This window comes from Hemiscyllium ocellatum, chromosome 31, assembly GCF_020745735.1.
Source record: "Hemiscyllium ocellatum isolate sHemOce1 chromosome 31, sHemOce1.pat.X.cur, whole genome shotgun sequence".
Classification (NCBI taxonomy): domain Eukaryota; kingdom Metazoa; phylum Chordata; class Chondrichthyes; order Orectolobiformes; family Hemiscylliidae; genus Hemiscyllium; species Hemiscyllium ocellatum.
This window is the reverse complement of record NC_083431.1, coordinates 21,104,655-21,132,083: the sequence shown is the minus strand read 5'-3', so window position 1 is coordinate 21,132,083 and position 27,429 is coordinate 21,104,655. Positions and strand designations below refer to the sequence as shown.

The 27,429-nt window shown below is 39.4% G+C and overlaps 2 protein-coding genes across 3 annotated transcripts; one reads left to right on the top strand and one right to left on the bottom strand.

Annotated features, from left to right (window-relative positions):
• Positions 1-7,276: 7,276 nt before the first annotated feature.
• Positions 7,277-12,045, top strand: LOC132830560 (beta-crystallin A1). Its single transcript, XM_060848352.1, has 5 exons — positions 7,277-7,331; positions 7,442-7,560; positions 9,564-9,705; positions 10,823-10,965; positions 11,771-12,045. The coding sequence occupies exons 1-5, from the start codon at positions 7,299-7,301 to the stop codon at positions 11,916-11,918; spliced, it is 585 nt and encodes a 194-aa protein (XP_060704335.1). The 5' UTR covers positions 7,277-7,298; the 3' UTR covers positions 11,919-12,045.
• On the bottom strand, positions 9,900-18,556 carry LOC132830559 (uncharacterized). 2 transcript variants are annotated; one of them, XM_060848350.1, is made up of 4 exons: positions 18,227-18,556; positions 15,182-15,286; positions 13,271-13,340; positions 9,900-12,737 (listed from the first exon to the last, which is right to left on the bottom strand). In XM_060848350.1, the coding sequence occupies exons 1-4, from the start codon at positions 18,524-18,526 to the stop codon at positions 12,445-12,447; spliced, it is 768 nt and encodes a 255-aa protein (XP_060704333.1). In that variant the 5' UTR covers positions 18,527-18,556; the 3' UTR covers positions 9,900-12,444. The 2 variants fall into 2 exon arrangements, with proteins under 2 accessions (XP_060704333.1, XP_060704334.1); XM_060848351.1 differs by having other exon boundaries at positions 18,469-18,547.
• Between the last annotated feature and the right edge of the window lie 8,873 nt (positions 18,557-27,429).

Genomic DNA, 27,429 nt, shown 5'->3' with positions numbered 1-27,429 from the left:
AGCCACAATTTCCAAATTCTGATCCTTGAGTTCAACATTTTCAAAGCCTCAACATAATTAACTGGCTTTTTCCACGTGGTTTTGAAATAAAGGTCTCCAGCTTAGCATTACACAGGAAGAAAAGAAAGAGATTATCTCTTTATGGTTTATATCATTTTAATCATATCAAGTGAGCTAGCATTTACAGATAGGAATGTGTAAGTGACACAGTAGTCAACTATACTACGGATGCATTTAAGTGGAAATTAAGTAAATACACTAAGAAAAGGTTATGTTAATAGTATTAGATGAAGAAGGATGAGAGCTCCTTTGGAGCAGAAACATCAGTATTGACCTGCTCTGCTCAAGGTCTATTTCTATGCTGCATGCTGTATTCAATTAAAAAAGACTACTTACCCTCTTCCTTTATTCTCCAAGAACTCTGCATCTGTTCAAATCAATGTATCGCTTCTAACAACCATGTCTTCAGTTATCTAGATCACAATAGTTGAAATTCCCTCCCAAAACCTTTCCACTTTTCCAATTCTCTTGTGATTGAAGGCCTACCTTAAACTAAACTCGTTCACCATGCTATGCCTCATTGATGATTGTTATCTGACTATAGAACTGTCCTCCACATTGAGTCATTCTTCTATGTTAAAGATCCTCTATAAATACAAGTTATTGTTCTTAAGTTCAGCCTTTACATTAAGTATGTGCTTGCACAAACATCTAGCAGATCCTTACTTTGTAAGCATTCAGAAACAGGTATTTTTATGACAACCTAATCTAGGGCATTAAATCCAGCTGTATACATTAACATTGCTCCAGCTACTCAAGTTGTAACTAGTTGGCAGGTTCTTATGGCACATTGGCAGCATCCCTAGCTCCAAGCCAGAGGCCTAGCTTCAAGCCCTACTTGCTCCAGAGGTGTACTATAATATGTCTGAACAGGTTGATTAAAAATATTTACACTTGGCAGTATTTACCTCTTTTGTTGACTTTCTCCTACATGGTATACCCACTCGCCTAAAATCTCATAGGTCTACCATTCAAAGAACTCCTTGAAAAGGCATTATCCACATGGAGTTGCATGCTTCTAAATGTTATTATGAAATTGTATGATGTGTATGATAAGTACTGTGGATCAGGGCTCCATTTAACACATTTATCTCACTGCAATAACTGGCCAAGTAATGGACTTAGTGGGTAGCAATGGTATAACATAAGTAGTATATATGCTGCTACATGAGATGTCCCATAAAATGTTTTGTAACTATTGTATGCAATCAATCTCACATTGTGTTTAGATTTCCTTCTGTAATTATACCTTTCCATTTTTACCCTCTTTTCCTGATCAGACTGATATAATGAGGGTGTGATTCAGTAGATGTTTGCTGTTCTCTGGTGGTTCACTTAAATGATCATTCTTTATGAGTGAATTGAGATTGTATGGCAATATTGGAGGGGCTAAGATTAGCAGTGAGTGCAAACCTTCCTTATGTCAACACACATTCCTGCAGTTACCCAGAAATTAGTGATCAGATGTAGGATCTGCAGGACATTTCCCATCGTGAAGCAGATTTAGTTTCTTGCAAACTTTGGCTAAGTGCAGTGTTCTTTTGTTACAGTTCAAGTAAATGTTTTAAGTTTAGAGTTTATGTTACAGTAAAAGTGTGAAAAAAATACTTAAGCGATTTATCCTTTACAAGTTTTTTTTAATGAATGTCCTGCCAGATTGACACTGCAGCTCAGAAATGCTCAGTAGGCCACTGACATCAAAATAAAGAATTATCTTATCCTCCACTGGAACAAAATTGAAATTAAACAAACAAAATTAACTTTCTAAAACTGTTGTCCAATGTGTCTTGAAATTCAATGATACAAGATAAATTAGCACAACTTCAGGATAAAATAATAATTATACATAACAGAAGTTGAATCATATGGCATCATCTCCCCCTACCAGCATTCACTTGAGCACACTAACGTTAAATTGCAACATGTGATGCCAGAAACAAGAATCACACCCTTTGTTACATTTATTCGCAAAAATAAAATTGTCCAATTTCTACTGATATGTATCCAATTGATTCTCGAATGAATTTGTAATTTCAATTTATGTATGAAACATTATCTTTAAAAGCTTGATCAATGATAAATTAATTAATTACATCATTTCATTACATTGACACTAGCTCACACATGTCCATTGGGATTTTGCCCCATAACTTCTTGTCATTGGAAAACCAAAGGAAGCAGGGGATCTAGAAATCTGTGTAAACACAGCAATTATTTAACAATATAATCAATCAGACTGATGAATTCAGATTGAAACATAATTACTTTGAAAAAGGAAATACAAGTTAGGATATTTATGGAAAGAGAAATAAACTGAAGGAAAGACAGACTGAATTAAGAGAGGAAGATAAAAGAAAAGAAAGTTAAAATTTAAAAAATTAAGTTATTTAAAAATGAATAAATAATCAATTAACTCTGAAAGAAGGGGTCTACATATTCATACAATGCTATTTCAGTGCCAAAGTAGTTGTTTGGCAGAATTTAAGATGTTTCTTGCTGCTAAGTATTTACATACACTGGAATAGACAAGTTTTATATTGTTTTGTGAGTGTTTTGGGTATCTATTCCTTAGGTGTTACAATTTCTTGTCCATCTATGTATTACCTACTTAAGTTCTTCTGTGAGATTACCAGCACAGAAAAACATCAGGCAGTGGACAGTTCAAACAGCAACCTCCTGAATCCCATACTTAACTACACATGTGACATACTGCAAGGTGCTGTCCAGTTTAATAATAGGGAATGTTGATAGTCTCACCATAATTGAGCAGGCTAAGATAAAAGGTAGGGAGGAGGGACTTGGGGGAGGTGCGGTGGAGATGTGATAGGTGGAAGGAGGTCAAGGTGAGGGTGATAGGCCGGAGTGGGGTGGGTGCGGAGAGGTCAGGAAGAGGATTGCAGGTTAGGAGGGCGGTGCTGAGTTCAAGGGAATCGACTGAGACAAGGTGGGGGGAGGGAAAATGAGGAAACTGGAGAAATCTGAGTTTATCCCTTGTGGCTGGAGGGTTCCCAGGCGGAAGATGAAGCGCTCTTCCTCCAACTGTCGTGTTGTTATGTTCTGGCGATGGTGAGAACTAGTGGGGTTCTGTCTTGGTGGCGGTTGGAAGGGCGGGGCTCAAGGGCGGAGGAGCGGGAAGTGGAGGAGATGCGGTGGAGGGCATCGTCGATCACATCTGGGGGGAATCTGCGGTCCTTGAAGAAGGAGGCCATCTGGGCTGTACGGTACTGGAACTGGTCCTCCTGGGAGCAGATGCGGCGGAGACGAAGGAATTGGGAATATGGGATGGAGTTTTTACAGGGGGCAGGGTGGGAGGAGGTGTAGTCCAGGTAGCTGTGGGAGTCAGTCGGTTTATAGTAAATGTCTGTGTTGAGTCGGTCGCCCGAGATAGAAATGGAAAGGTCTAGGAAGGGGAGGGAGGAGTCTGAGACAGTCCAGGTGAATTTGAGGTCAGGATGGAAGGTGTTGGTAAAGTTGATGAACTGTTCAACCTCCTCGTGGGAGCACGAGGCAGCGCCGATACAGTCATCGATGTAGCGGAGGAAAAGGTGGGGGATAGTGCCAGTGTAGTTGCGGAAGATGGACTTCTTTGTTCATCAACTTCTCCAGTTTCCTCATTTCCCCTCCCCCCACCTTGTCTCAGTCGATTCCCTTGAACTCAGCACCGCCCTCCTAACCTGCAATCCTCTTCCTGACCTCTCTGCCCCCACCCCACCCCGGCCTATCACCCTCACCTTGACCTCCTTCCAGCTATCACATCTCCATCGCCCCTCCCCCAAGTCCCTCCTCCCTACCTTTTATCTTAGCCTGCCTGGCACCCTCTCCTCATTCCTGATGAAGGGCTCTGGCCCGAAACGTCGAATTTCCTGTTCCTTGGATGCTGCCTGACCTGCTGTGCTTTAACCAGCAACACATTTTCAGCTCTGATCTCCAGCATCTGCAGACCTCCCTTTTTAGTCTCACCATAATGTTTACCACAAAATTCAGCCCATTACTGTTTATTTCAGAGGTAGAAATCAGAGGTAGAATCCGAGGTAACGGTATTACATCTGAATAAAGGCAACTGCAGAGGCATGAGGGAGGAGCTGGGTAGATTTGACTGGGCGAGCAGCCTAGCAGGAAAGACAGTGGAACAGCAATGTCAGGAGTTTCTGGGATAATTCAGGAGACAAGTCAGAGATTCATCCTGAGGAAAAAGAAGCATGGTACAGGGAGGATGAGACAACCATGGCTTATTAGGGAAGTCAGGGATAGCATAAAAGCAAAACAAAATGTATATAATGTGGTGAAGGACAGTGGGAAACCAGAGGATTGGGAAGCCAACAAGACCAACAGAGGGCAACAAAAAAAAAACAAATGAAGAGGGAGAAGATTAAATATGCGGATAAGCTAGCTAGTAATATAAAGGAAGACTGTTAGAGATTCTTTAGATATATAAAAGGCAAAAGGGAAGCAAAAGTGGACATTGGGCTACTGGAAAATGATGCTGGAGAAAATAGTAGTGGGGAACAAGAAAATAGCTGAGAAACTGAATAATTCCTTTGTGTCAGTCTTCACAATGGAAGATACAAGTAATATCCCAAAACTTTGAGAGTGAGGGGGCAGAGCTGAATATGATGGCCATCACCAAGGACAAGGTGCTAGAAAAAATGAATGGCCTGAAGGCGGATAAATCCATGGAATAGATGGACTACACCTCAGAGTTCTAAGGGAGGTAGCTGAAGAAGTAGTGGAAGCGGTCTTTCAGGAATTGCTAGAATCAGGGAGGGTCACAGAGGATTGGAAAATTGTGAACATGACACCATTGTTTAAAAAGGGAGCAAGGCAAAAGATGGAAAATTACAGGCCAATTAATGTAACCTCGGTCATAGGTAAAATCTTGGAACCCATTGTGAAGGACGAAATTTCTGAATACTTAGAAGTGTGTGGTAAAATAGGGCGGAGTTTGCATGGTTTCATCAAGGGGAGGTCATGTCAGATGAATCTGTTAGAATTCTTTGAGGAAGTAACAGGCAGGTGAGACCAAGGAGAGCCAATGGATGCTATCTACCTGGACTTCAAGAAACCTTTGACAAGGTGTTGGACAGGAGGCTATTGAGCAAGATAAGGGCCTACGGTGTCAGAAGCAGAGTACTAGCATCGATAGAAGCTTGACTGTCTGGCAGAAAGCAGAAAGTGGGATTAATAAGGTCTTTCTCAGGATGGCAGCCTGTAACAAATGGTGTTCCACAAGGCTCAGTGCTGGGACCACAACTTTTCACTTTATACATTAATGATCTAGATGAAGGAATTAAGGGCATTCTGGCTAAGTTTGCAGATGATACATAGATAGGCAGAGGGACAGGTAGCATTGAAGAGGCACGGAGGCTGCAGAAGGATTTGGACAGGTTAGGAGAATGGGCAAAGAAGTAGCAGGTAGAGGACAACGTGGGCAAGTGTGAGGTCATACACTTTGGTATGGACTACTTTCTAAATGGGGAGAAACTTCAGAAATCAAAAGTGCAAAGAGACTTGGGAGTTCTAGTCCAGGATTCTCTCAACGTAAACCTGCAGGTTGAGTCAATAGTTGGGAAGGCAAATGCAAAGATGGCTTTATTTTGAGAGGACTTGAATATAAAAGCAGGAATGTGCCTCTGAAGCTCTGGTCTGACCATATTTGGAATATTGTGTGCAGTTTTGGGCCCAATATCTCAGGAAGGATGGATTGGCCCTGGAACGTGTTCAGAAGAGTTTCACAAGAATGGTCCCAGGACTGAAGCCTAACATAGAAGGAACATTTGAGAACTCTGGATCTATACTCAATTGAGTTTAGAAGGATGGGGAGGGGGGGGGGGGGGGATCTATTTGAAACACACAGAATGGTCTCGACAGGGTAGATGTTGGGAAGATGTTTCCATTGGTAGGAGAGACTTGGGCCTGAGGGCATTGCCTTGGAATAAAGGGAGGACCTTTTTAGAAGGGATAGGGAGGGACATCTTCGGCCTGAGAGTGGTGGATCCATGGGATTCATTGCCACAGAAGGCTGTGGGGTCCAGGTCATTGGATGTACAATAGATAGATAGATAGATAGATAGATATATCAAGAGCTTCAAGGGTTACAGGGATAAAGCAGGAGAATGGAGTTCAGAAACTTATCAGCCTTGATTGAATGGTGGAGCAGAGTCGATGGGCTGAATGGCCTAATTTCTGCTCCTATGTCTTCTAGTCTTATGGTCTATTTTAATTGAAACTTTTTTTTAACTAATCAATGCTTATAAAAGTTGTAACATTTTAATTTTTATAACAATGATAACTTGAGGAGTTGAACACCCTAATTGTATACCTTCTGAGTAACTCTAATAACTTGGGATTTTAAAAACTGACTAGTGCAAATTGCTTGTCAGTGCTCTCAAAACATGTTGGCCAAAGATAAGACTTTACGCATGTGAATATTCTAAATATATATAATTGCTTTAGCTATTCAATAAAAATCCAAGCAACTAATTATTTAAGTGGTACATCTTTTTAAGTACATAAGCCATGAGATAACAGTCAAAAGCCAACCCATATTTGATAGTTATACCTCTGGCTCCATTTTACCAGCAACAAGAACTCATGAGCAGATTTTGAAACAAATATTAGCGATAACTTGCTAGCATGCCAGTGTATGATTTCAAAGTCAGTGTTCAAATCAACCATGTTCTGTTCTTAGTTATTTTCTGTTAACAAATTATATTAAACATATTTTTACAATACATTTTTATTTAAAGGTTATTCATGCAAAAATCAGACATGCAGATTTTAATCTTTCTGCTCCTGCCCCAGCATAGGGTTGAAACAGAAATCCATGGGATCAGCCACAAACAATGAGATGTTGGCATTCATATCTGCTGCTCACTGGACCACGAATCTGACTCGCTCACTTCTCACTTTCTATTCAATGTTTGACTATAAATAGGAGAGATGAAACCCAACTCAATCATTTTTGGAACCTACCCCATACAGCTCGGCTCCGGTAAGTTGAGTGTTTCTTGCTTTTAATTTTAAATTCCTTTGTTTTGTCTCAATTTATTTATTGTTCATTTCTACTTTGTGATTTTCTCTGCAGCATCAAGTCAGCCACATATAATGGAATATTACACTAGAATTAGCCAGGATTTTATATATTAAATATTGATACATTTCTACCAGCTGTTGCCTTGTGAAGAGAAATGATGCCATTTGACCTTTTTTTTCAGGATAAGAAACTCCAAGCTACAAGCATGGCGCAAATAAACCCTGCAGGAGTTTTCAAGGTGCCATTTATTTTTCTAGAATATTTAGTCAGAATTGACTAACCTGTTTTTGATTAGTGCTCTTTTCACCGAATTTCATGAAAAGAGTAATAATAATTATCTTGCTGCAGATTACTGTTTACGATCAAGAAAATTTCCAGGGCAAGAGGATGGAATTCACTGCTTCCTGCAAGAATATAATGGATTGTGGTTTTGACAATGTTCGATCCATCAAAGTTGATTGCGGAGCGTGAGTCAACAGCCTTTACATATTTTTACAACAAAACAATGAAGCCCTAACCATCACTTTCAAACATATTCTGAAGCAATTTTATCAATCTTGCTTAAAATTGAATCATCAGCTTTTAAAATCCATTGTCATTTGCAAACCATACTAACCAGTTTACAGAAATGCATTTTATTTTTACCTTTACATACATTTTTTACAAGCAGTTGGTTCATTTGCTCAAGAGAATCTGGTTAGACACTGATGTTATAGAGAATTAGATCAACTTCATACGTATTATTGATCTAAAATTAGTACCAATTAATTGAGGGTTCAATTACACATCTATTTTTGTTCTGATGCAGTTTTCAAACAGCAGCGACATTGTAAACCTGAGGTGGGGACAGAGTGAGAGTAAGACCCCTTGAGTGGGTGTTTAATGCCAAGTTGCAATGATCAAGTGACAATATAGCCCCAGTGAGTCCGAGTGTGGGGTACAGATGGATGTCAGGAATCCCAAATTTTAATGTTTCCCTCAACTTTTGTTCACCTTCTGCATGAAGAACATCAGATTTTCAGACAAGTCTGTGTAACACACATTTATACAGGAATGCATGTATATCTCATAAAGGTACATGCATATGATAGAGTCTAAAACTGACTTTATTGCTGCAAAAATAAATGCAAACAAAACTAACAATTGCGGATGCTGGATATCTGAAACACAAGAACAGCAATTGCTGGAGAAACTCAGCAGGTCTGGCAAGATCTGTGGAGAGAAAACAGAGTTAACATTTCAAATCCAAAGTAAGGGTCACTGGATTTGAAACATTAACTCTTTTCTCTCCACAGTAGCCACCACACCAGCTGAGTTTTTCCAGAGAATTCTGTTTTTCTTTGTTAAAAGAATTCATTGAGTTAATGCTAGCCTGTCAAGTCACTTGATCTCAGGACAGTATAGCCTAGAATTTCCTCCTTAGGCACAAATTACAAGTTACACCTGTAAATTGATCCACTAGCGTGTCCATTTTGTTCAATTATCCCCAAGTATTCTTCCAATGTCATTACACTATGTCCAAACTTAAAATGGCCATAAAACATTGAAACAATTGGGATCCAAGGTAATACAAAATCCACACCAAGGATATTTGAATTAATTGAATTACTATTTAAGCACATTAAAGTCAATGGGTTCAGAAGTTCCAGTTGGAGAAGCTGTGCTGTGTAAGAATGCATTAATCCAGAAAGTACATATCAAGCCTCAGTGAAGTTTTCTTTCTTTTAATTATTCAAAAATTATGATTAAAAGACCAGAAAAATGACTTAGTTTCTGCCTTGCTGAAAAATGTGACCGCAATGTTGGGAATCCCCCCCACTTTCAAATAGGTGCAACTAGAGGATACTGCATTTGAGAATCAGACTTGGAGCCTGTTTGAAGGGCGGATATCCATTGAAATACAGAATGTGATGGACGGAAGTAAAAGATCAAGAAGATTGAGGCGTATCATATTTTTAATTGATATAATTACTGCCACATCAGTGGGCCAGTCACAGCTCTACTGCTGCAGGGCTCAATTGGGAATGTTTTCAGACTGCGCCAGTATGACTTTCACTCTGCATGGCAGAAACCATTGGAAATTCAAGCATTCTTGGATGTAGATTCAACTCTTTTTATCTAATTTTTCATAGAAACAAATTATTCTGCTCCTCAAGGAGACCCCTGTCAGTTTTAGATAGTTTAAAGATCTTTCTTTAACTATTACAACAGAGATTAATACAATTGAAGTCATATTTCAAATGTAAAATTGCGAAACAATTCAGGCGCGTTACTGCACAATGTGTAGGTGCTCTATTAAAGCAGCAAATTATTACTAAGAGATAATAAGTTGGAAGCTATTTGTGTTTTCTTTTCCATAGAATCCTGACAACAGAGAAGCAGGCCATTCAGCCTATCTCAATTTTAAAACAAGCGTAAATGTGCCTTGTTTTCAAAAACCTGAATGAAAGCAATTTCTTTTTTCTTGTAGCTGGGCTGGTTATGAGCATTCCAGCTTTTTTGGACAACAATTTATCCTGGAGAAAGGAGAATACCCTCGCTGGGATGCCTGGAGTGGCAGCAATGCTTACCACACTGAAAGACTCATGTCCTTCCGCCCCATTTGTTCTGCAGTAAGTCAGTTCACTATTCAGTATCTATAGGGCTTGATGATAGCATAACTGACAGTGTAACATATAACATAAAATAAGGCAATGTTACTCATTAAATATAATATCACATGGTTACATTTTTGACCTCATCATTCTGCCAGCTTTTTAAAATTATATTATCTTGGAATAATACAATGATTATAGAAATAAGCCATTCAGCCCATCATGGGTATATGGTTCACTGCAACAGCATCATTGTTAAACCCAATCCCCAATTTACCCTCTGGCTCAGCAATTTTTTCTCTTCAAAAACGTGTTTATCCAATTTCCTTTCCAAAGCCAGAATTGGACCGTTTGCCAGCATATTCACACACAGTGTTTAAGATCCTAACCACTCAGTGCATTGAAATTGTTCTTTCTCATGTTCCTGTAGCATCTTTTTTCCACACACCTTGAGTATCTTCAGGTTCTTGAACAACATCTCAGATGGAAAAAGTTTCTTTCTATCAACTCTGTCTAGATTTTGGACACTTCTACCAAATCTCCCCTTAACCTTCTCTTTTCCAACCCCAACTTCTCCCATCTATCATTGTGCTCCAGCTGACTACAAACTACTGGTTTTATTAAGGTTCATAACTTCCTTGCTTTTATAAGCTGTGCCTCTATTCATAAAGTTCAAGCTCCTGGATGCCTTTATGATCACAAATACAGAGACGGGGATACTGATTTGTGAATATTGGTAGAATGATGTCATTAATACCTGGTGTTGAAACACAATAAAAGAAATGAACGGTGCTGAAATGTACTTCTCTAATTGAAGTCCTTGGTAACTATGTTAAAGTTTAATGATGCATCTGTCAGCCTATAACAAGGCTGGTTTTAGATGCAGTCAGCATGCTCCACAAGATATAATTGAACATAAAGGGAACATGAATAGCAACTTTATTCTCAGGAGTAAAATGAGATGCTGCAAGGAAAGGTATAGAAATTTAAATTTTACATCCTTTGTGACAAATATAAAATACTGAATTACAGAGATATACACTCAGTACTTCTTAAATGCTGACATTGTTTTGTTCACTGGTAACAGTAACTCAGCTATTCAAGTGTACTCAAAATATATATCATTTTCCTTTAGCACCATAAAGAATCCAAAATTGTCATTTTTGAGAAGGAAAACTTCATTGGAAGACAGTGGGAGATGTGTGATGACTACCCCTCTTTGCAAGCCATGGGATGGTGCAACAATGAAGTTGGATCCATGAAGGTTCAAGCTGGCGCGTGAGTAGTCATTTCGTTGTACAACACAGAAACAGACCCTTCGGTCCAACTCATCCATTTCAACCAGATATCCTAAATTAACTTATTCGTATTTCCCTTCCTATTCATGTACAGTGTTTTCAGTAAAGATTGATTATTGGAACTTAAGGAGGAATACTTCACTGGATTCAGTACAATCTTGTACACCTTAGCAACTTGAAGATCTTGTCGGGTTTGTTATATCTAAAATAACGTTTTACCTTAGGCCTGAAGAAAATAACTTGGTTGATCAATTTTAACTAGTTGAAAAATAGGGCGGCACGGTGGCACAGAGGGCAGCACGGTGGCACAGTGGTCAGCACTGCTGCCTCACAGCGCCAGGGACCTGGGTTCAATTCCCGCCTCAGGCGACTGACTGTGTGGAGTTTGCACGTTCTCCCCGTGTCTGCGTGGGTTTCCTCCGGGTGCTCCGGTTTCCTCCCACCGTCCAAAGATGTGCAGGTCAGGTGAATTGGCCATGCTAAAAAAATTGCCCGTAGTGTTAGGTAAGGGGTATATGTAGGGGTATGGGTGGGTTGCGCTTCGGCGGGTCGGTGTGGACTTGTTGGGCCGAAGGGCCTGTTTCCACACTGTAAATCTAATCTAATCTAATAACCAAAGAGGGTTGTTTAAGCTGTTCCTTCTGTAGTCACTGAACTCTCGTCATCCAATCTTACATGATCTCACAGTAATTGCATCTGCAGCTATATGCACTGGTTCACGTTTAAGGCAATTTAATGAAAATTTGAAGTTCACTTAAGTAAAGAATGCTGTTTTTCTGCCCCAGATGGGTGTGCTACCAGTACCCAGGCTACCGTGGCTTCCAGTACATCATGGAATGTGATCGCCATGCTGGAGAGTACAAGCATTGGAGAGAGTGGGGATCCCATGCTCAGACTTTCCAGATTCAGTCACTCCGCCGCATTCAGGAGTAAAGCAACAAATCAACAGAGCACAGTGGGAGGGCCTGCAAAGGAAATCTATGGGTACACTTGTACTACTTTCTATCGTAGAACAACAATCTGTGTACTGTAACTGGTTTAACATCTCATCACAATAACTTGGGCTGTTTATTTGAAATACTCAAATAAAAGTTACAAAAATGCTTCCATCTCTTTGTCTTAAGTAATCCCTGTGGAATCACTTGTTTTAAAGTTTGAAATCTGGTCAGCAGGAGAGACTCATCAGAGTTTCAGATTATGAAATCAGACAACCATAATAAATTGGTGGGCTCTGGGAAATGAACCACAGAAGGGCAATTGACTGTGAGCCACACAGCACATCAACCATGAGTAGTTGTGTTCTCAGTACCACAAGCATTTTAGCTTTCCAACTTCAATTTACATTTTGCTTTTCAGCAAGACTTTAAAAAAACTTATATATCCAGCTGCTTTAATGTAAACTGACAACATTTAAATGAAATACACCCGTCACTGACTTATGGTCAATATTATCTAATCATTATAAATACATTCTGTACTTAGGATTGACATAATAAAAATTTGCTCCATCACACACAACTGATTGAGGATTCTTTCTTTTCCACATGGTTAAGGAGTCTAAGTGGCCTGGCCAGTTTGGGAGTTTAACTCTGCTCAGGCAGCAGAAATCTTCTGCAAGTGCCAGCTGGAAATTGCGAGACGTTGACTGTCCCCAGTGATTGGCTGACAGTGTTTCACCCAGTAACTCCCCAACATGAAGGATGATATCTCCTCTGAAATAGCTTAAGCAATCAAGAGAAAATGTTGAAGACTCTGCAAAACATAAACAACATTATCGAATGATCATTAAAAATGCAGAAAAATTTCCTGTGTTGACAAATGAGATCATGAACTTTAACCACTGTAGCTATTTACAACTGTTAATGTTATTTTCTATCCAGATTACAGGCAGTTGCATTGTTCTTTAATAAGTTGATAAAATACGAAACGTTTAAAGCAATGCAACTGAATGCATTAAATACATCCAATCTCTTCCTTTCAGATCGTCTTCTGCAGTTAAAATGAAACAAGAAACTGTTCAACAAAAAAATAGAATCTCTGCTAAACAAGATTAGTAAATGAATATGTTGGTACAAAGAATTTTCATCTTGCTACTTTGTAATCTTTGAACTTCAATCAAGCCTTCATCAGTTAACTGATATGAATTTTAGGAATGTACCAGCCAAACGTTGAACGTTGTATAAAAGATAATGTCATTTTTCTCAGCACACCATTGGTAAGGAATAATAACTTCTTTCAAAGAAAACTCCCCCTAGAGTAGGAGTGTAAAGCCCTTCCTTTCTTACCGTCTATGTCCGGCCAGGCCAGAAAAAGCACTCTGTCAGGAAACTGCTCAAGCATTTCAGGGTCACTGGTCTAAAGTTACAAACAGAAAATGTAGCAGTAAATGCTTTTTCTCCCAGTTTATTGTTAAGGTGTTTATTTGCAATGATAGAAAATGGTGGTCACCTAATGACAATTTTAAACATTTATGACTTTGAAAAAAAACATATGAATCAAACTACTCTCAGTGATGTAATCTACTATTTGTACAATGCAACTTCATTTAATTTTTTAAACAAACAAATTCATTCAAAGTTAATATAAAGAACGTATTGTCTTACTCAGAGTATCATAATTGATATTGTAAACTGCCTGCTAAATTGAATTGAACCTCGAAGATCAGAAATTTCACAAAGAAAGTTTGTATTTATATATCATCTTTCTAGGTCTTAAGATATCTCAAAGCAATGAATCATACTTTAAAGTGGATTTTGTTTTTTTTTGGAACGCAAGAATATAAGAAATAGGAGCAACAGCAGGCCATTCAGCCCCTCAAGTTTGTTCTGCCATTCAATAAGATCATGGCTAACCAACTTTAACACTATTTTGCTGCACAATCCTTTAACGCATTTAATGCATAGAAAACTATCAATCTCAGTACTGAGCAAACTCAGTTACTGCGCCTTGATAGCCTTTTGGGGCACAGAATTCCAAAGACTCACTACCGTCTGAGTGAAGGGGAGCAGAGGCATTGGATCTTTATATTAAGTTGTAAAATGTTTGGTACTGCATTAAATGCTAACCAACCACATGGTCTAGCTGTTCCCCATGTTTACAGCATACATTTAACGTTTGCATACATTCTGAGTAAAGGTTACCAGACTTGAAATGTTAACTTTGATTTCTCTGCACAGATACTGCCAGACCTGCTGAGCTTTTCTGGCAACTTCTGTTTTTGCTTCTGATTCACAGCATCTGCAGTTCTTTTCAGTTTTATGTGCATACTAATGCTTGCATAAGTATGGCAACTGGTGCAATTCACCTCACGCATTTGGGAATACTACAGATGCTATCTTGGAGTTCGAGAGGCAAATGTGGCACCCAACTTTCATTAACCATTACAAATTAGAAAATTAGAAGGAAAACATAACTATATAAAATATAGAAAGCTAGTTCTACTAGACGCATCCACTGCAGTTTGATGTTTAGCAATCTCAAACAAGTTAATCACATTTTTCCCATTATTATGTTACACTCCTCGATCATTCCTGTCCTTAATGGTCTCTAATGGCTTCTGTCCCACACAATGGCGTAAAAATCCTCATTCATTCATTAATTTTTCCAGACTTATCCCTTTCTAATTTACATGCTCTCTATTCTGTTGACTCCAGCCATTGCTTTTCCTGCCCTCCTGCTCCATCTTCAGTTGCACAATCTCCAATCACCTAAACTCCAAACTCCAGAATTCTCTTTTACAAAACCTCTACATTGATATCTTAAAATATGCAACTTGGGCAATCCCTTGGTCACCTCTCATAGCTCTTCTACTACCACTTAGCCTTTAAAAGTATATTGTGACAAGATAATACTGAAAACTTTTATGAAAATGCAGATTACCATTATATTCAGAAATAATATCTACAATTTATGCTGAGGTAGGTTTACTTAGAACTTAGATTTAATTTTCAAAGCAGAGTTATTGGCAAACTTTTCTTTTTCTTCTAAACTAAATTAAATGCTAAAAGGAAGGCAAGGTTGCTCTGGAATCAGTTTGAAAATTTAAGACAAATAATGCTAAGTACAAAAAAAAAGCAATGTTGTCAGTAAATCACTTCTGACCATGTTATTTTGCAGTTCTGAACATGAAGTGACAGATAAAGGCCCCTCCAACTCACTCATAATTCTAGACACTGTGCAAAAAATATTGGACGTACCAAAATCTCTGAATATCGCATTTCAGGCGGATAAATAGTATTTGTGTCAAATGATATCAGATCTACTCCTTGGCTCTGAAGCAGATACTCCCAGTATCCGGTTCCCTAAGATATAAAAAACAAGATTAAACATGGCATATCAGAAGTGATCAATTCTCAATGTTTATCTTTTCAGTCACCTTTAAACTGCATGTTCTTTCTTCTTAAAATTATTCCAGTATTCGGTTTGCAGCATTCATTCCTAGCAATTTGCTTCAACCGCCCTCTGTCAAGAAATGTTTCCTGACATCTATCTTACACTTGTTTTTTCATGAAGTCTGACTCTGCAGCCTTTTAATCTGGTGCCCTCCCCTCAAAGTACTATTTGGATTTACTTTTGCAATCCATTCTTAGATTAAATTCTTATGAGATTTCACTTGTCAACACTGAAGAGCTCAAGGTTATCAAGTGTCCTCCATACACTCCTCCATAATATTATGGATGTGATTCTTTGCTCAGCTCAGCACTGATCCCAGGGTCTGGATGGAGTCCTGATCTCTCAGTGATAAGAAGCATATGTAGTAATTCAGATACAACTTGTACTTGGAGTTCTGGTCAACTCAGGATGAGTTTTGGAGATGTGAACTCAACTGACATTTAAAGTATAACCCAGTTTCCTCACAGTCTTCAGAATCTTAATCGACTATCTAGGTGTCGCTTAATAAGCTATATTTGACACGGGGTGTATTTATCTGCACATTTTATTTCCAAACACAATAGCTTTTTGCACTTATTGCATTTTCTTGGGAATTATCACTCTATGCAGACTCAATGGAGTTCTTGGCAAATTTTTGGCTTCTTCCTTGAAGTTGTACATTCACCTTCTCCAACCATAAATCCAGCTTCCCACAACTTAGATCATTTATACAAACATGAAGATAAAAACAGCAGCCCTGAGGGAAGCCTGTTCTGTAGAATCCAAATTCATAACCTATCTTGAATTTTAAGAGTCTCTCACATGGTATTCATTATTTGTAAGTTTTGCAATACCCTCATAAAACTTTGTCCTAACCCTAGACATTAGATATATTATATAATATTAGATGTTGTATTGGAGGCAGTTCAGAGGACGTTCACTAGATTGATTTCAGACATGAGGGCTATATTCCTGTAAACCCATATACCCATCCAGATGCCTTTTAAATTTGTCTTATGAAGAGAGATTCAGCTGTTTAAACTATAATCTCTGGAGTTTAGAAGAATGAGAGGAAAGTGAATTGAGGTATATAAGGTGCTAAAGGGGATTGACAAAGTAGAGATAGAAAGGATGTTTCCTTATGTAAAGAAAGCTAGAATGAGAAGTCATAGTTTAGTAGAAGATTGAAAACAAATGGGGAGACATCACTTCTCTCAAAGGGTCATGAATGTGGAATGCCCTACCCCAAAATGTGGGCGATGCCGGGACACTGAATACACTTAGGGGGGTGAAGGACAGATTTTTAATCAGATTGATGGGTAATGGGAAGCAGCCAGGAAAGTGGAGTTGAGGCCAAGATGGAATATTAATCTGCAAATGATGAATATCACCAAAATTGGAAGTGTAGTGGACAGTGAAGGTTACCTCAAGAGTACAGCAGGATCTTGATCAGATGGGCCAATAGGCCAAGGAGCGGCAGATAGAGTTTAATTTTGATAAATGTGAGGTGCTGCAATTTGGAAAGGCAAATCAGGGCATGACTTTTACACTTAATGGTAATGTCCTGGGAAGTGTTGTTGAATAAAGAGAGATTGGAATGCAGCTTCAGAGCTGCTTGAAACTGGGGTTGCAGATAAGTAGGATGGTTAAGAAGGCATTTGGTATGCTTGCCTTTATTGGTCAGAGCATGGAGTATTGGAGTTGGGAGGTCATGCTGCGACTGTACAGTGCATTGGTTAGGCCACCTTTAGAATATTGTGTGTATTTCTGGTCTCTCTGCTATAAGAAGGATGTTGTTAAACATAGAAGGGTTCAGAAAAGATTTACAAGAATGTTGCCAGGGTTTGAACAATAGGGACAAGCTGAATAGGCTGGGGCTGTTTTCCCTGGAGCACTGGAGACTGAGGAGTGACCTTATCATGGTTTATAAAAATCAAGAGGGGTATGGATTGGGTAAATAGACAAGATCTTTTCCCCAGGGTGGGGGAGTCCAAAACTAGAGATTTAAGGTGAGAGGGGAAAGATTTAAAAGGGACCTTAGGAGCAACTTTTTCCACACAGAGGGTGGTGTCTGTATTGAATGAGCTGCCAGAGGAAGTGGTGGAAAAGCTGGTACAATGACAAATTTAAAAGGCATCTGGATGGGTATATGGGTTTACAGGAATATAGCCAACTGCTGGTAAAAGGGACTAGATTTATTTAGGATATCTGGTTGGACTGAATGGTCTGTTTCTGTTCTGTACGTCTCTTTGACTCTATAAGTGTTTGCGATCAGCCATGATCATATCAAATGGCGGAGCTGACTTGAGGGGCTCAATTGCCTTTTCAAATTAACTTCTCAAATATCTATCACTTTGGTGAGAAGAGACCAAGAGGAGATGTATTTTAAGTTTTTAAAATTATAAGTGGCTTTGATTTACTAAATGTGGGAAACATGTCAGTGACAATCAAATTAAAATTGTCAGATTGGGAGAGCGAAGAAAAGTCTTTACACAGATGATTACAGCATTAAAGAATTTATCTCATGCAGTGACTGAGGCAAAGGCCATTGCTGAGAGCGGATGGTCACTATAGATTGTCAAATGTGTCAAGACTAAGTTTAGGATTGTGGAAATATAACTCATTTTTGTCAGTCACTTATGATGCGCTGTTTCTAGACGTGCACCTTTCTTGACACGTGTCCTAACTTGAGCCTGCCCACAATTAGATTAGATTACTTACAGTGTGGAATTAATAAACATATTTCTCGTACAATATTGAAAATAAGCCAAAGTGGCAGGGAGGGAGAGTACAACATTGAGGTCAGCCTCCGCAGTAAAGGCCAGTCTGTCAACATAAGCGAAAGACGATTTTGTAATTTTAGTACTTACAGCACCAGCTGAAACTATAGGCTGATTTAAATCTGCAATGAACCTAATTGCTTCTATATTTGGAACAGAAAAAGAAAATAATATTTGCAGCTTTTGGCAACTCAATTCATCCACATTCCTCAGTAGATAAACCAACTCTCGTCTTCGCCCATGTTGCAACTCAGGGTCACAAAACCTGTGAATGTCTGCTGGGAACTGCTCCATTTTAACGCAGTACATTTTGTAATACAAGTTCTTCCCACCACACTTTCGCTGTTCGACTGTTTGCCATTGTATTTCTTCACTCCCATCTGACTCCATTAGCCGTTCCCAATGTGTAAGCTGTCGCTTTTTCTGACGAAGTAGGAAGTGAGCACACGGAGAAAGAGAAACCACCGGCAAGGCAGCGCCTCCCTGAGGCAAGACAAATCATTTTCAGGCTAAATACATGCAAAATGTTTAACATGTAAGGCTAACTCTGTCACACAGACGCACACCGTCTACCTGAGTTACAAATCTTCTCAAAAATCGCTAATGCAAAATAAAAGTCTAGATTTGATTAGCCATGATCATATTGAAGGTGGTGCAGGCTCGAAGGGCAGAATGGCCTACTCCTGCACCTAATGTCTATTGTCTATTTGCTGAACAACTGAAATGATAAATCGCCAAGCGGCTTCGACTTTTTAAAAAAATTGCACATACTGTTTTGATTCATAAATTAATTATTTTTATATTACTGAGAATGGGTGATGATGTGAACTATGAAATTTATGACAAGTGAAGCGCTTTATTTAGTTGATAGAAATTCTACCTTACCTTTAGAGATGCCTTAAAAAGTGAGTCTATAAGCAAAGAAGTGAGCTTCAATTCAAATAATTGAAGTACATTTAGGTTGAAATGACTGAGTGGATGCAAGTAAATTTTAAATACCGTATAAGCATCACTGTGTGTGCACTAACGTTTGGCTTTTGAAATTGTTTATACGGTTTACTGTAAAATAAAATCTGCATTATTGCTCAATAGCTTTGAAAATCCCAGCTTTCCCTGAATATTGTGAAAGTGGTGCAATGGAAGTGCAAAAACCAAGATATTACGTGGGACAAAAGTTTTTGACCCACACCGAAGACTCTGGAGGTACTCAGGAGGTTGACAGGCAACGTTATAGAATTTTATAAAATAATGAGAGGTAGGATAAAGTTATGGTAGTTGTCTTTTTCCAGAGGATGGAGGATTTCAAGATTAGGGGACATATTTTTAAGGTGACAGGAGACAGTTTTAAAAAAGACATGAGGCAATTTTTTTTTACACAGAGTGGTTGGTGTGTGGAATGAACCTCCCGAGGAAGTGGTGGATGTGGGTATAATTACAATATTTAAAAGATATTTGGATAAGTACATGAATAGGAAAGGTTTTGGGGGATATTGGCCTGTGACTAGTTTATTTTGGGATTATGTTCAGCATGGGTTGATTGGACCAAAGTGTCTATTTCCATGCTATATAACTCTATGACAGGAGCATAAAAATCAAAACAAAGGGAAGAAACTAAATACAAAGATTGAAGAGATATAATGACCTGTAAATAGTATCATGAGGAACACTAATAGTGAAGTGATATGTGCAGGGGACAAAACGTAGTATAGAAAAGGGGAAGCAAAAAAAAAGAAAAATACTTCAGGTGCTGGAAATCTGGCATAAACAGAAAATGGTGAACTACTTAGTGTTATACTTCCTAACTGAGGCTAGCTATTATATGTAAAAAGAGCTTCTTCAGCAGTCTGTTGGGGGTTGAAATGGGGCTGTTCTTCAATTTGCTCGATACAGGCAGTCTTCTGTTGCAAACATCCTGTTCCTGAGTCCATACTCAAGTTGATTTGTACGTAAGTCAGAATATAATGCAGGACAATATAAAGCAGCCATTTGTAAGTACATATGTTCATATGTGGGATATTTAAAATTGCAGCCCTGTATAGAATCATGTTCATAAATATAAGCATTCATAATTTGGATTTTGTAAATCAGGGATTCCCAGTAGCCTAAATGCTCAGTAAAAGGTATTGACAAAAGTGAGAAGCTGGCTCCAGTCAAACACAATAATCCTCTTGTAGTGTGCTTTCTTCAGCCAGGATTGCAATGTTATCAATGCTACTAAAATGTTTGCCGTGTTTTCATGCTGCACTGCAAAATCCCACAACATCTTTACAGCCCTTGCTGCTTATGGTGGAATTTGAATTCAATTAAAATTTGCAATTAAGGTTCTGATGATGAACACGAAACAATTGCTGATTGTTAGAAAAAAAACACCTTGTTCACCTATTTCTTTAAAGGGTTGTAATTGTCATCCTTACAGTCAGATCTATATGTGGCTTCAGACCCACAGCAATTAGGGTGGGTAATAAATGCTAGCCTAGCCAGTGAAACTCACATCCTGTGAATGAATTCAAAAAGTATTCAGGAAACAGACAGGTGAATGGGTTTTTAAGGAATGTCAGTGTTTTTTTCTTCTGTTCATATATTTTGCCCAATTTCTTGATTCCTTCTTAAAGATTCTGAAGATCATTCAGATGGCCTCATACTGTGTGGGTAACGTGTTGACTGTCACAAAGCAAGTGGTTTCTTAGACAGCTTTTCAAAGCCATCCATGCTGGCACAGACTACGACAGTAGGACATTCTTTGTTCACTCTCCATCCTTGCACATTTCATCTTTAAGCATTAATGAGCAATCTGGTAAGAAGCATTGAAACAATCCAGTGATGTATTCTGAAATGATACTGCAAATGGTGGCAATTGTTGTTTCAAACAAGACAATAGGTCCCCTTATTCTCCAATGTTCATAGGGGAAATAGCGTTTGAAGAGACTGTTCCTCAATTGTAGTTTGAATTACATATTTAGAACTTTTATGGTATTACTAGTTACAAAGGCTTCTTGAGTATCATAGGGTTACAGAATATGTGCAATGGTTATGGTTCTACAACTTCCAGTTTCTGGTTACTGCATTGTAAAGCTGAACACTCCAACTTGGTACGTATGCCATAGCAGTAAGTCACTTTATCTTGCTAATGGAATCCTTGTCAGTGCACATTCCACAGTAGTGACATTCTTCATGTTTTAGACAGGGCAACCATCTTATCCTTAAGTTAAACGATCCCTTTAGTGCAACAATATCGATGGGGACCCTATTTCCTTTGTGTTGCAGTGATTTCCCTGACTGTCCATCACTGTAGCCCTCCTAGAATTTGCAAGTACGAAACAATTAGGATGTGTGTGTTTGCATGATTATCTTCCCATTCTGTTTACTGTAGCTAGTCTGGTTCCAATATTAAATGATTCCATTATGACAAATACTTTCCAGTATTCCCATCTCTTGTCTGTGGCTTCAGCTGTGTAGCACAAATTTATTTGACAATTAACTTCAATATCTACACTTTCTACTACAACCCCCATTTCACCTGTGGTAATAGCAACACCGTTGCGAATCCTCACTCGTTGGTCCGTATTCCAGTGGCCAGTCAGTAGGATGGATTCAATAGCCCCAATGTTTTCGTTCCCTATATTTGCAATATTATGTCCCTGACAATCCGTGTCTATCTACCACGGTGGCACAGTGGTTAGCACTGCTGCCTCACAGCACCAGAGACCTGGGTTCAATTCCCAACTCAGGCGACTGACTGTGTGCAGTTTGCACATTCTCCCGTGTCTGCGTGGGTTTCCTCTGGGTGCTCTGGTTTCCTCCCACAGTCCAAAGATGTGCAGGTCAGGTGAATTGGCCATGCTAAATTGCCCGTAGTGTTAGGTAAGGGGTAAATGTAGGGAAATGGGTGGGTTGCACTTCGGCGGGTCGGTGTGGACTTGTTGGGCCGAAGGCCTGTTTCCACACTGTAAGTAATCTAATCTAATCTACCTACCTTCCTTTAGATATTGTCTGTGTAACTGCTTGCTGGAACCAATAAGTTACACACTCATACACAAGTCTGACCCAAACTGCACTTCCGCCAATGTCATTTATTGCATCCATTCCTCCCAATGCGGTCTCCTTTACCTTGGGGAGACTGGATGCCTTCTCGCAGAGCACCTCAGGGAACATCTCAGTGACATCCGCACCAATCAACCCCACTACCCCGTGGCCGAGAATTTCAACTCCCTCTCACATTCTACAAAGGACATGCAGGTCCTGGGCCTTCTCCACCACCACTCCCTCACCACCCGATGCCTGGAGGAAGAACGCCTCATCTTCCGCCTCAAAACCCTTCAGCCCCAGGGCATCAATGCGGACTTCACCAGTTTTGTCATTTCCCCTCCCTCCACCTTACCCCAATTCCAAACCTCCAGCTAAGCACCATCCTCATGACCTGTCCCACCTGCCAATCTTTCTTCCCACCTATTCGTTCCACCCTCCTCTCTAACCTATCACCTTTCCCCCTTCTTCCATCCACCTATTGTACTCTTAGCTACCTTCTCCACAGCCCCACCCCCTCCCATTTATCTCTGCATCCCTGAGGCTTCCAGCCTCATTCCTGTTGAAGGGCTCCTGCCCGACATATCAATTTTCCTGCTCCTTGGATGCTGCCTGACCTGCTGTACGTTTCCAGCATCGCTCTAATCTCCAGTATCTGCAGTCCTCACTTTCACCAAACTAACAACTGTATTACCTCCAATACTAGGGAAGCAATTCCAATTCAGAGGTGAACATTCATCTCAATACCCCAGTCTCAAATTATTTACCAGCACTATACAACCTTCAGGTCAGTTGTTTGACCCCTGTGGGATCCACTGATCCTGCTTCATTGCTGTTTCCTTCACCTTCCATTAGTGTTCCAGCAGTTTTGGGATTTGCTTCCTCTCAGAAGTCATGTATCTCAGGATGTCCTCAGTTAGATTCATCTGCTCTCTATAGTGAGGCAGATATTAGATATGACCAAAAGTCCAATTGTTCTTGAAGCCTGGGCAGTGGAGGCAGAACCACAAGTTACTCATTGGGCAGTGGATATTACTGTAAAAGTAGGTAAAGTTGTCATAGTCACAGAGGACTCCTAGCATTGTTGTTTACCAGTGTCGGTTTAACCTGAGAGTTACTACCATCAGGTGGTGGGACAGGTTGAGAAGAAAGGACCTTCACAGTAACATCAGTGGGATTGAACCCACACTGTTTGCATGACTAACCAGATGTCTAGCCAGCTGGTCTAATTAACCTTACTGTGCCCTGGTCTTGTGGTTCACTGATGGTCACAGAATATTCCCTTCTAAATAGTATATCACCTGCGTCAGTTCCTCCACAGATTTTACCTCTTTAGGGATTTGGCTGATGCCATAAGTTCTGTGACCTTGCTTAAACTAGCTTTCAAAATCATGACAAGTGAAAAAACAATGTTAAGGGTAATCTGTCTGTTTAAAGTGAACAAAAGCAGAAATTAGTGGAAAAATTCAGCAGGTCTAGTAACATCTGTGGACAGATCCAGTAACATTTCAGATCCAGTGACCCTTTGTTTCTGATTTCAGTTCTTTGGAATTTTCTTGTTTAAAGTGAATGTTGTTTGGCCACATACACAGTAATCATTTCATGTCAGTTGTCTGTGAGTCTCAAGGCTTCCTGCACTCTTGTGCTCCATGGGCATTCACCACATTTGAATTACATCATCATTAACTTTGGCATGAGGATTTCAAATTTCAAAATTAATAGAAATTCCTCCTCAATAGTGCAATGTGTGGTAGCTTTAAAGTCACACTGCCACTTTTACTTAGTAAACGGAATCTTTAAATCTAGATAATTTCCTTAGCTCAGTACTTTAATTACTAGATATTAGTTAAATTATCAAATATCTCCAAATTTCTTAGCTTTTATTTGGAGTTGGGTTTTAATCTTCAAATCCTTAAACTTTGCAGCACACTTGTAATCCAAAAATCCCTCCAAGCAAATGGAGAATTCATTTTAATTGCTCCCAACGTTAAAAAGAAAGTCACACAGACAGAAAAGAATACCACATACTCCTAATGAAAGGAAAACAGAGTACTGGGCTAATGGTAAGATTCTTGGTAGAGTAGATGAGCAGAGAGATCTCAGTATACCTGTACATAGATCCCTGGAAGTTGCCACCCAGATTGAAGAGTTGTTAAGAAGGCATATGCTGTGTTAGCTTTTATTGGTAAAGGGATTGAGTTTCGTAGCCATGAGGTCATGCTGCAACTGTACAAACCTCTGGTGCGGCTGCACTTGGAGTGTTGCATATAGTTCTGGTCATCGCATTATAAGAAGGATGTGGAAGCTTTGGAAAAGGTTCAGAGGAGATTTACCAGGATATTGCCTGGTATGGAGGGAAGGTCAATGAGGAAAGGTTGAGGGACTTGAGGCTATTTTCATTAGAGAGAAGAAGGTTGAGAGGTGACTTAATTGAGACATATAAGATAATCAGAGGGTTAGATAGGGTGGACAGGGAGACCCTTTTTCCTCAGATGGTGATAGCTAGCATGCTGGGACATAGCTTTAAATTGAGGGGGATGATAGATATAGGACAGATGTCAGAGGTAGTTTCTTTACTCAGAGAGTAGTAGGGGCATAGAACACATTGTCTGCAACAGTAATAGACTCGCCAATCTGAAGGGCATTTAAATGGCCATTGGATAAACATATGGGTGAAAATGGAATAGTATAGGTTAGATGGGCTTCAGATTGGTTCCACAGGTTGGCGCAACATCGAGGGCCCAAGGGCTTATGCTGCGCTGTAATGTTCTATGTTTTATGGGCTAAAATACTTTTAAGTGACTGTGGCCTGTAACCCACAAAACGACAGGGACAGATTGTCGGGCCTGGCTCTTTCACTCTGTCTCTCTAAAACAGAATAAAGGAATTGTTTCAAACAATGTTACTGATTCAGCAGCATCCTTTCAGAATTGACTTATTTTAAAATTGCCAATGACTCTGTCACACAATAAGTGCTTTACTCTGGTCTTGTACTCTGACTGCAAACCCTGGTATGTGGTTTTAATATTCTGTCACTCTCCACATCTTCACACGCCCTCTTTATCAACCATCGCTCACCAATCTACCTCTTCATTCCTTTCCCTTGATATGTCACACAATTTGCCTTCAGGAGCTCCACTTTCCCAGCTCACTGAACTGTATCATCTGTTCCTCATTTATTGCTTCCTTTGTGTAATAGATTCTCCAGTTCCTGAATGCAAAAAGAGACCAAACATTGGTATAGACAGACATACAAATTAGTTTTCTTTCTTTTGTCTTATTCACAGCCTTCTAGACTAATGTCAGAATTACCCAGGTAGTTTCTCATATCATTATCCTGACTCCTATTCAAGTTTGTTTTTACATCCCACCAAAACTCCTGTTTCTCTGGTAGTTCCTTGAGATTCTTACTCTTTTCCTTCATTTTATCTAATAATGTTGGTCTCTTATTCTTCTGAAGTTTAGTTGCTGACCCCTGTGTTCCCCTATGAAAGGTATTCCTTTTCGACATTTCTCTAATTTCGTCCCATAACCACCATCCCATGTGGCTTTCTCCTATTCCCAAAGTGAGTTTTCACCTGTGGCCCTGCCCAGCTCCTGTCGCAGAAAGGGCTGTTGATCTGCGTATGGATAAACTCGAAATGAGATCTAAAGAAGAGTGGGACCAGCTGAGTTTCTCCAGCAAGTCCTGTTCCTACTTTGGTATAAGTCAGAATTCATGCAACACCAGGTTATAGTCTAACAGGTTTATTTAAAATCACAAGCTTTCAGAACACTGCTTTCGAAGACTTCACCTGATGAAAAAGCCGTGCTCCAAAAGCTTGCGATTTCAAATAAGTGTGTTGGAATATAATCTGGTGTCATGTAACTTCTGACTTTGTCCACTCCAGTCCAAAACCAGCTCCTCCACATCATTATTTTGGTATAACAGTGCTGTTGTGTGCACAATATTTTATGACTAGATTTGTACGAGTAAATTTTAGACCATTAAGAGTCCAACATCTGCTGTGATGACATTATTGGAGTCCATAATTAAGGTCAGATGGTCTCATCACTTGGAGAAATTTGAACTGATTAGAGAGAGCCAACATTAGATTCCTAAAGGGTAGGTCATGTTCAATAAACCGCACTGAAGCTTTTGAGCAGGTAACCGAAATAGCAGACAATGGTCTATCAATAGATGTAATTTAGGAGAACTTCCAGAAAGCGTTCGATAAGATGAAATATAAGAGTTTGTTTGTGAAAGTGTAAGATCAATAATTGAAGGGAAATCATTCCAAGATTAGTTAGCTCATAGAAATCAGACAGTAGGGATAATAATCATGCAGCTGCATCAGAACAAATGATGTCTACAACGATTTCCGCTGGGCCTTTAAATATTCACCGTAATATTCATGTTTTCTACAGCACAATAGAAAGTCATGTATCAAAGTTTTTCAATAATCTGAAGGTCAGTGGAGTCTCCATCATCAATATCAATAGCTCCAGGCTACAACATAAAAGTGCACATTGCCCCAATGACCTGTCAGCTTTGAGTAGAGTTCCAGCTGGCTCAGTTTGCTAGATGGCTGGAGTGGATCAATTTTGTGCCAAAAAAACATTGGCTCAAAGCTATTCCAGTTGGGATGGATTCAGGACCTACTCTTTATGCATGGCTGAGTTCATGGCACTGTGGGTTGGACTTGCCTTTGGGCAGAGGGATGCAGAGCAGAAGAGGTTGGTGTACATAGTGTAAGTTACAAAGTTATAAATGTGCATTGATAAATCAAATTTGTTGGCAAAACTGTCTCAGATTGATTTCAATTAAGGTGAAATCATCCATTTTAGTCAAAAAAGGATATATGCTAAAGTAGTTCTTAAATGATGAAAATCTAGGAACAGTGAAATACAAAGAGCTTTAGGATTTAGATATACACAGATGAGATATATAGGAATGTTATCAGGACTTGGATATTGCAGTTTTGGGGAAGGTTTGTACAGGCTTGGATTGTTTCCCTTAGAAGAGAGAAGGCTGAGGGGTAATTGAATTGAGATGAAGCACCTGGATAGAGTGGACCATGAAGATCTATTTCCCTTAGCACAGAGGTCAATTCCCAGGGACACTTGTTAGGATATATAGGTATTGTAGGAAGAAGGGTATTTGTTAGGAGAATTAGAGGAGGCATGAGCATAAATGCTTTTCCCCATAGGGTGGTAAGTGTCTGAAATTCACTTCCTAGTTTGGTGGTTCATGCGGAAACCATCATCCCATTTAAGAGGAACCTGAACCT

Excerpts from the sequence above, each read along its gene's own strand:
- LOC132830559 (XM_060848350.1), bottom strand. The coding sequence starts at position 18,526 with ATGGAGTCAGATGGGAGTGAAGAAATACAATGGCAAACAGTCGAACAG. Across the intron at positions 15,287-18,226 it reads CTATAGTTTCAGCTGGTGCT|GGAACCGGATACTGGGAGTA; the intron begins GTAAGTACTAAA and ends TTTATATCTTAG. Across the intron at positions 13,341-15,181 it reads TGCGATATTCAGAGATTTTG|ACCAGTGACCCTGAAATGCT; the intron begins GTACGTCCAATA and ends TTGTAACTTTAG.
- LOC132830560 (XM_060848352.1), top strand. The coding sequence starts at position 7,299 with ATGGCGCAAATAAACCCTGCAGGAGTTTTCAAG. Across the intron at positions 7,332-7,441 it reads ACCCTGCAGGAGTTTTCAAG|ATTACTGTTTACGATCAAGA; the intron begins GTGCCATTTATT and ends ATCTTGCTGCAG. Across the intron at positions 10,966-11,770 it reads ATGAAGGTTCAAGCTGGCGC|ATGGGTGTGCTACCAGTACC; the intron begins GTGAGTAGTCAT and ends TTTCTGCCCCAG.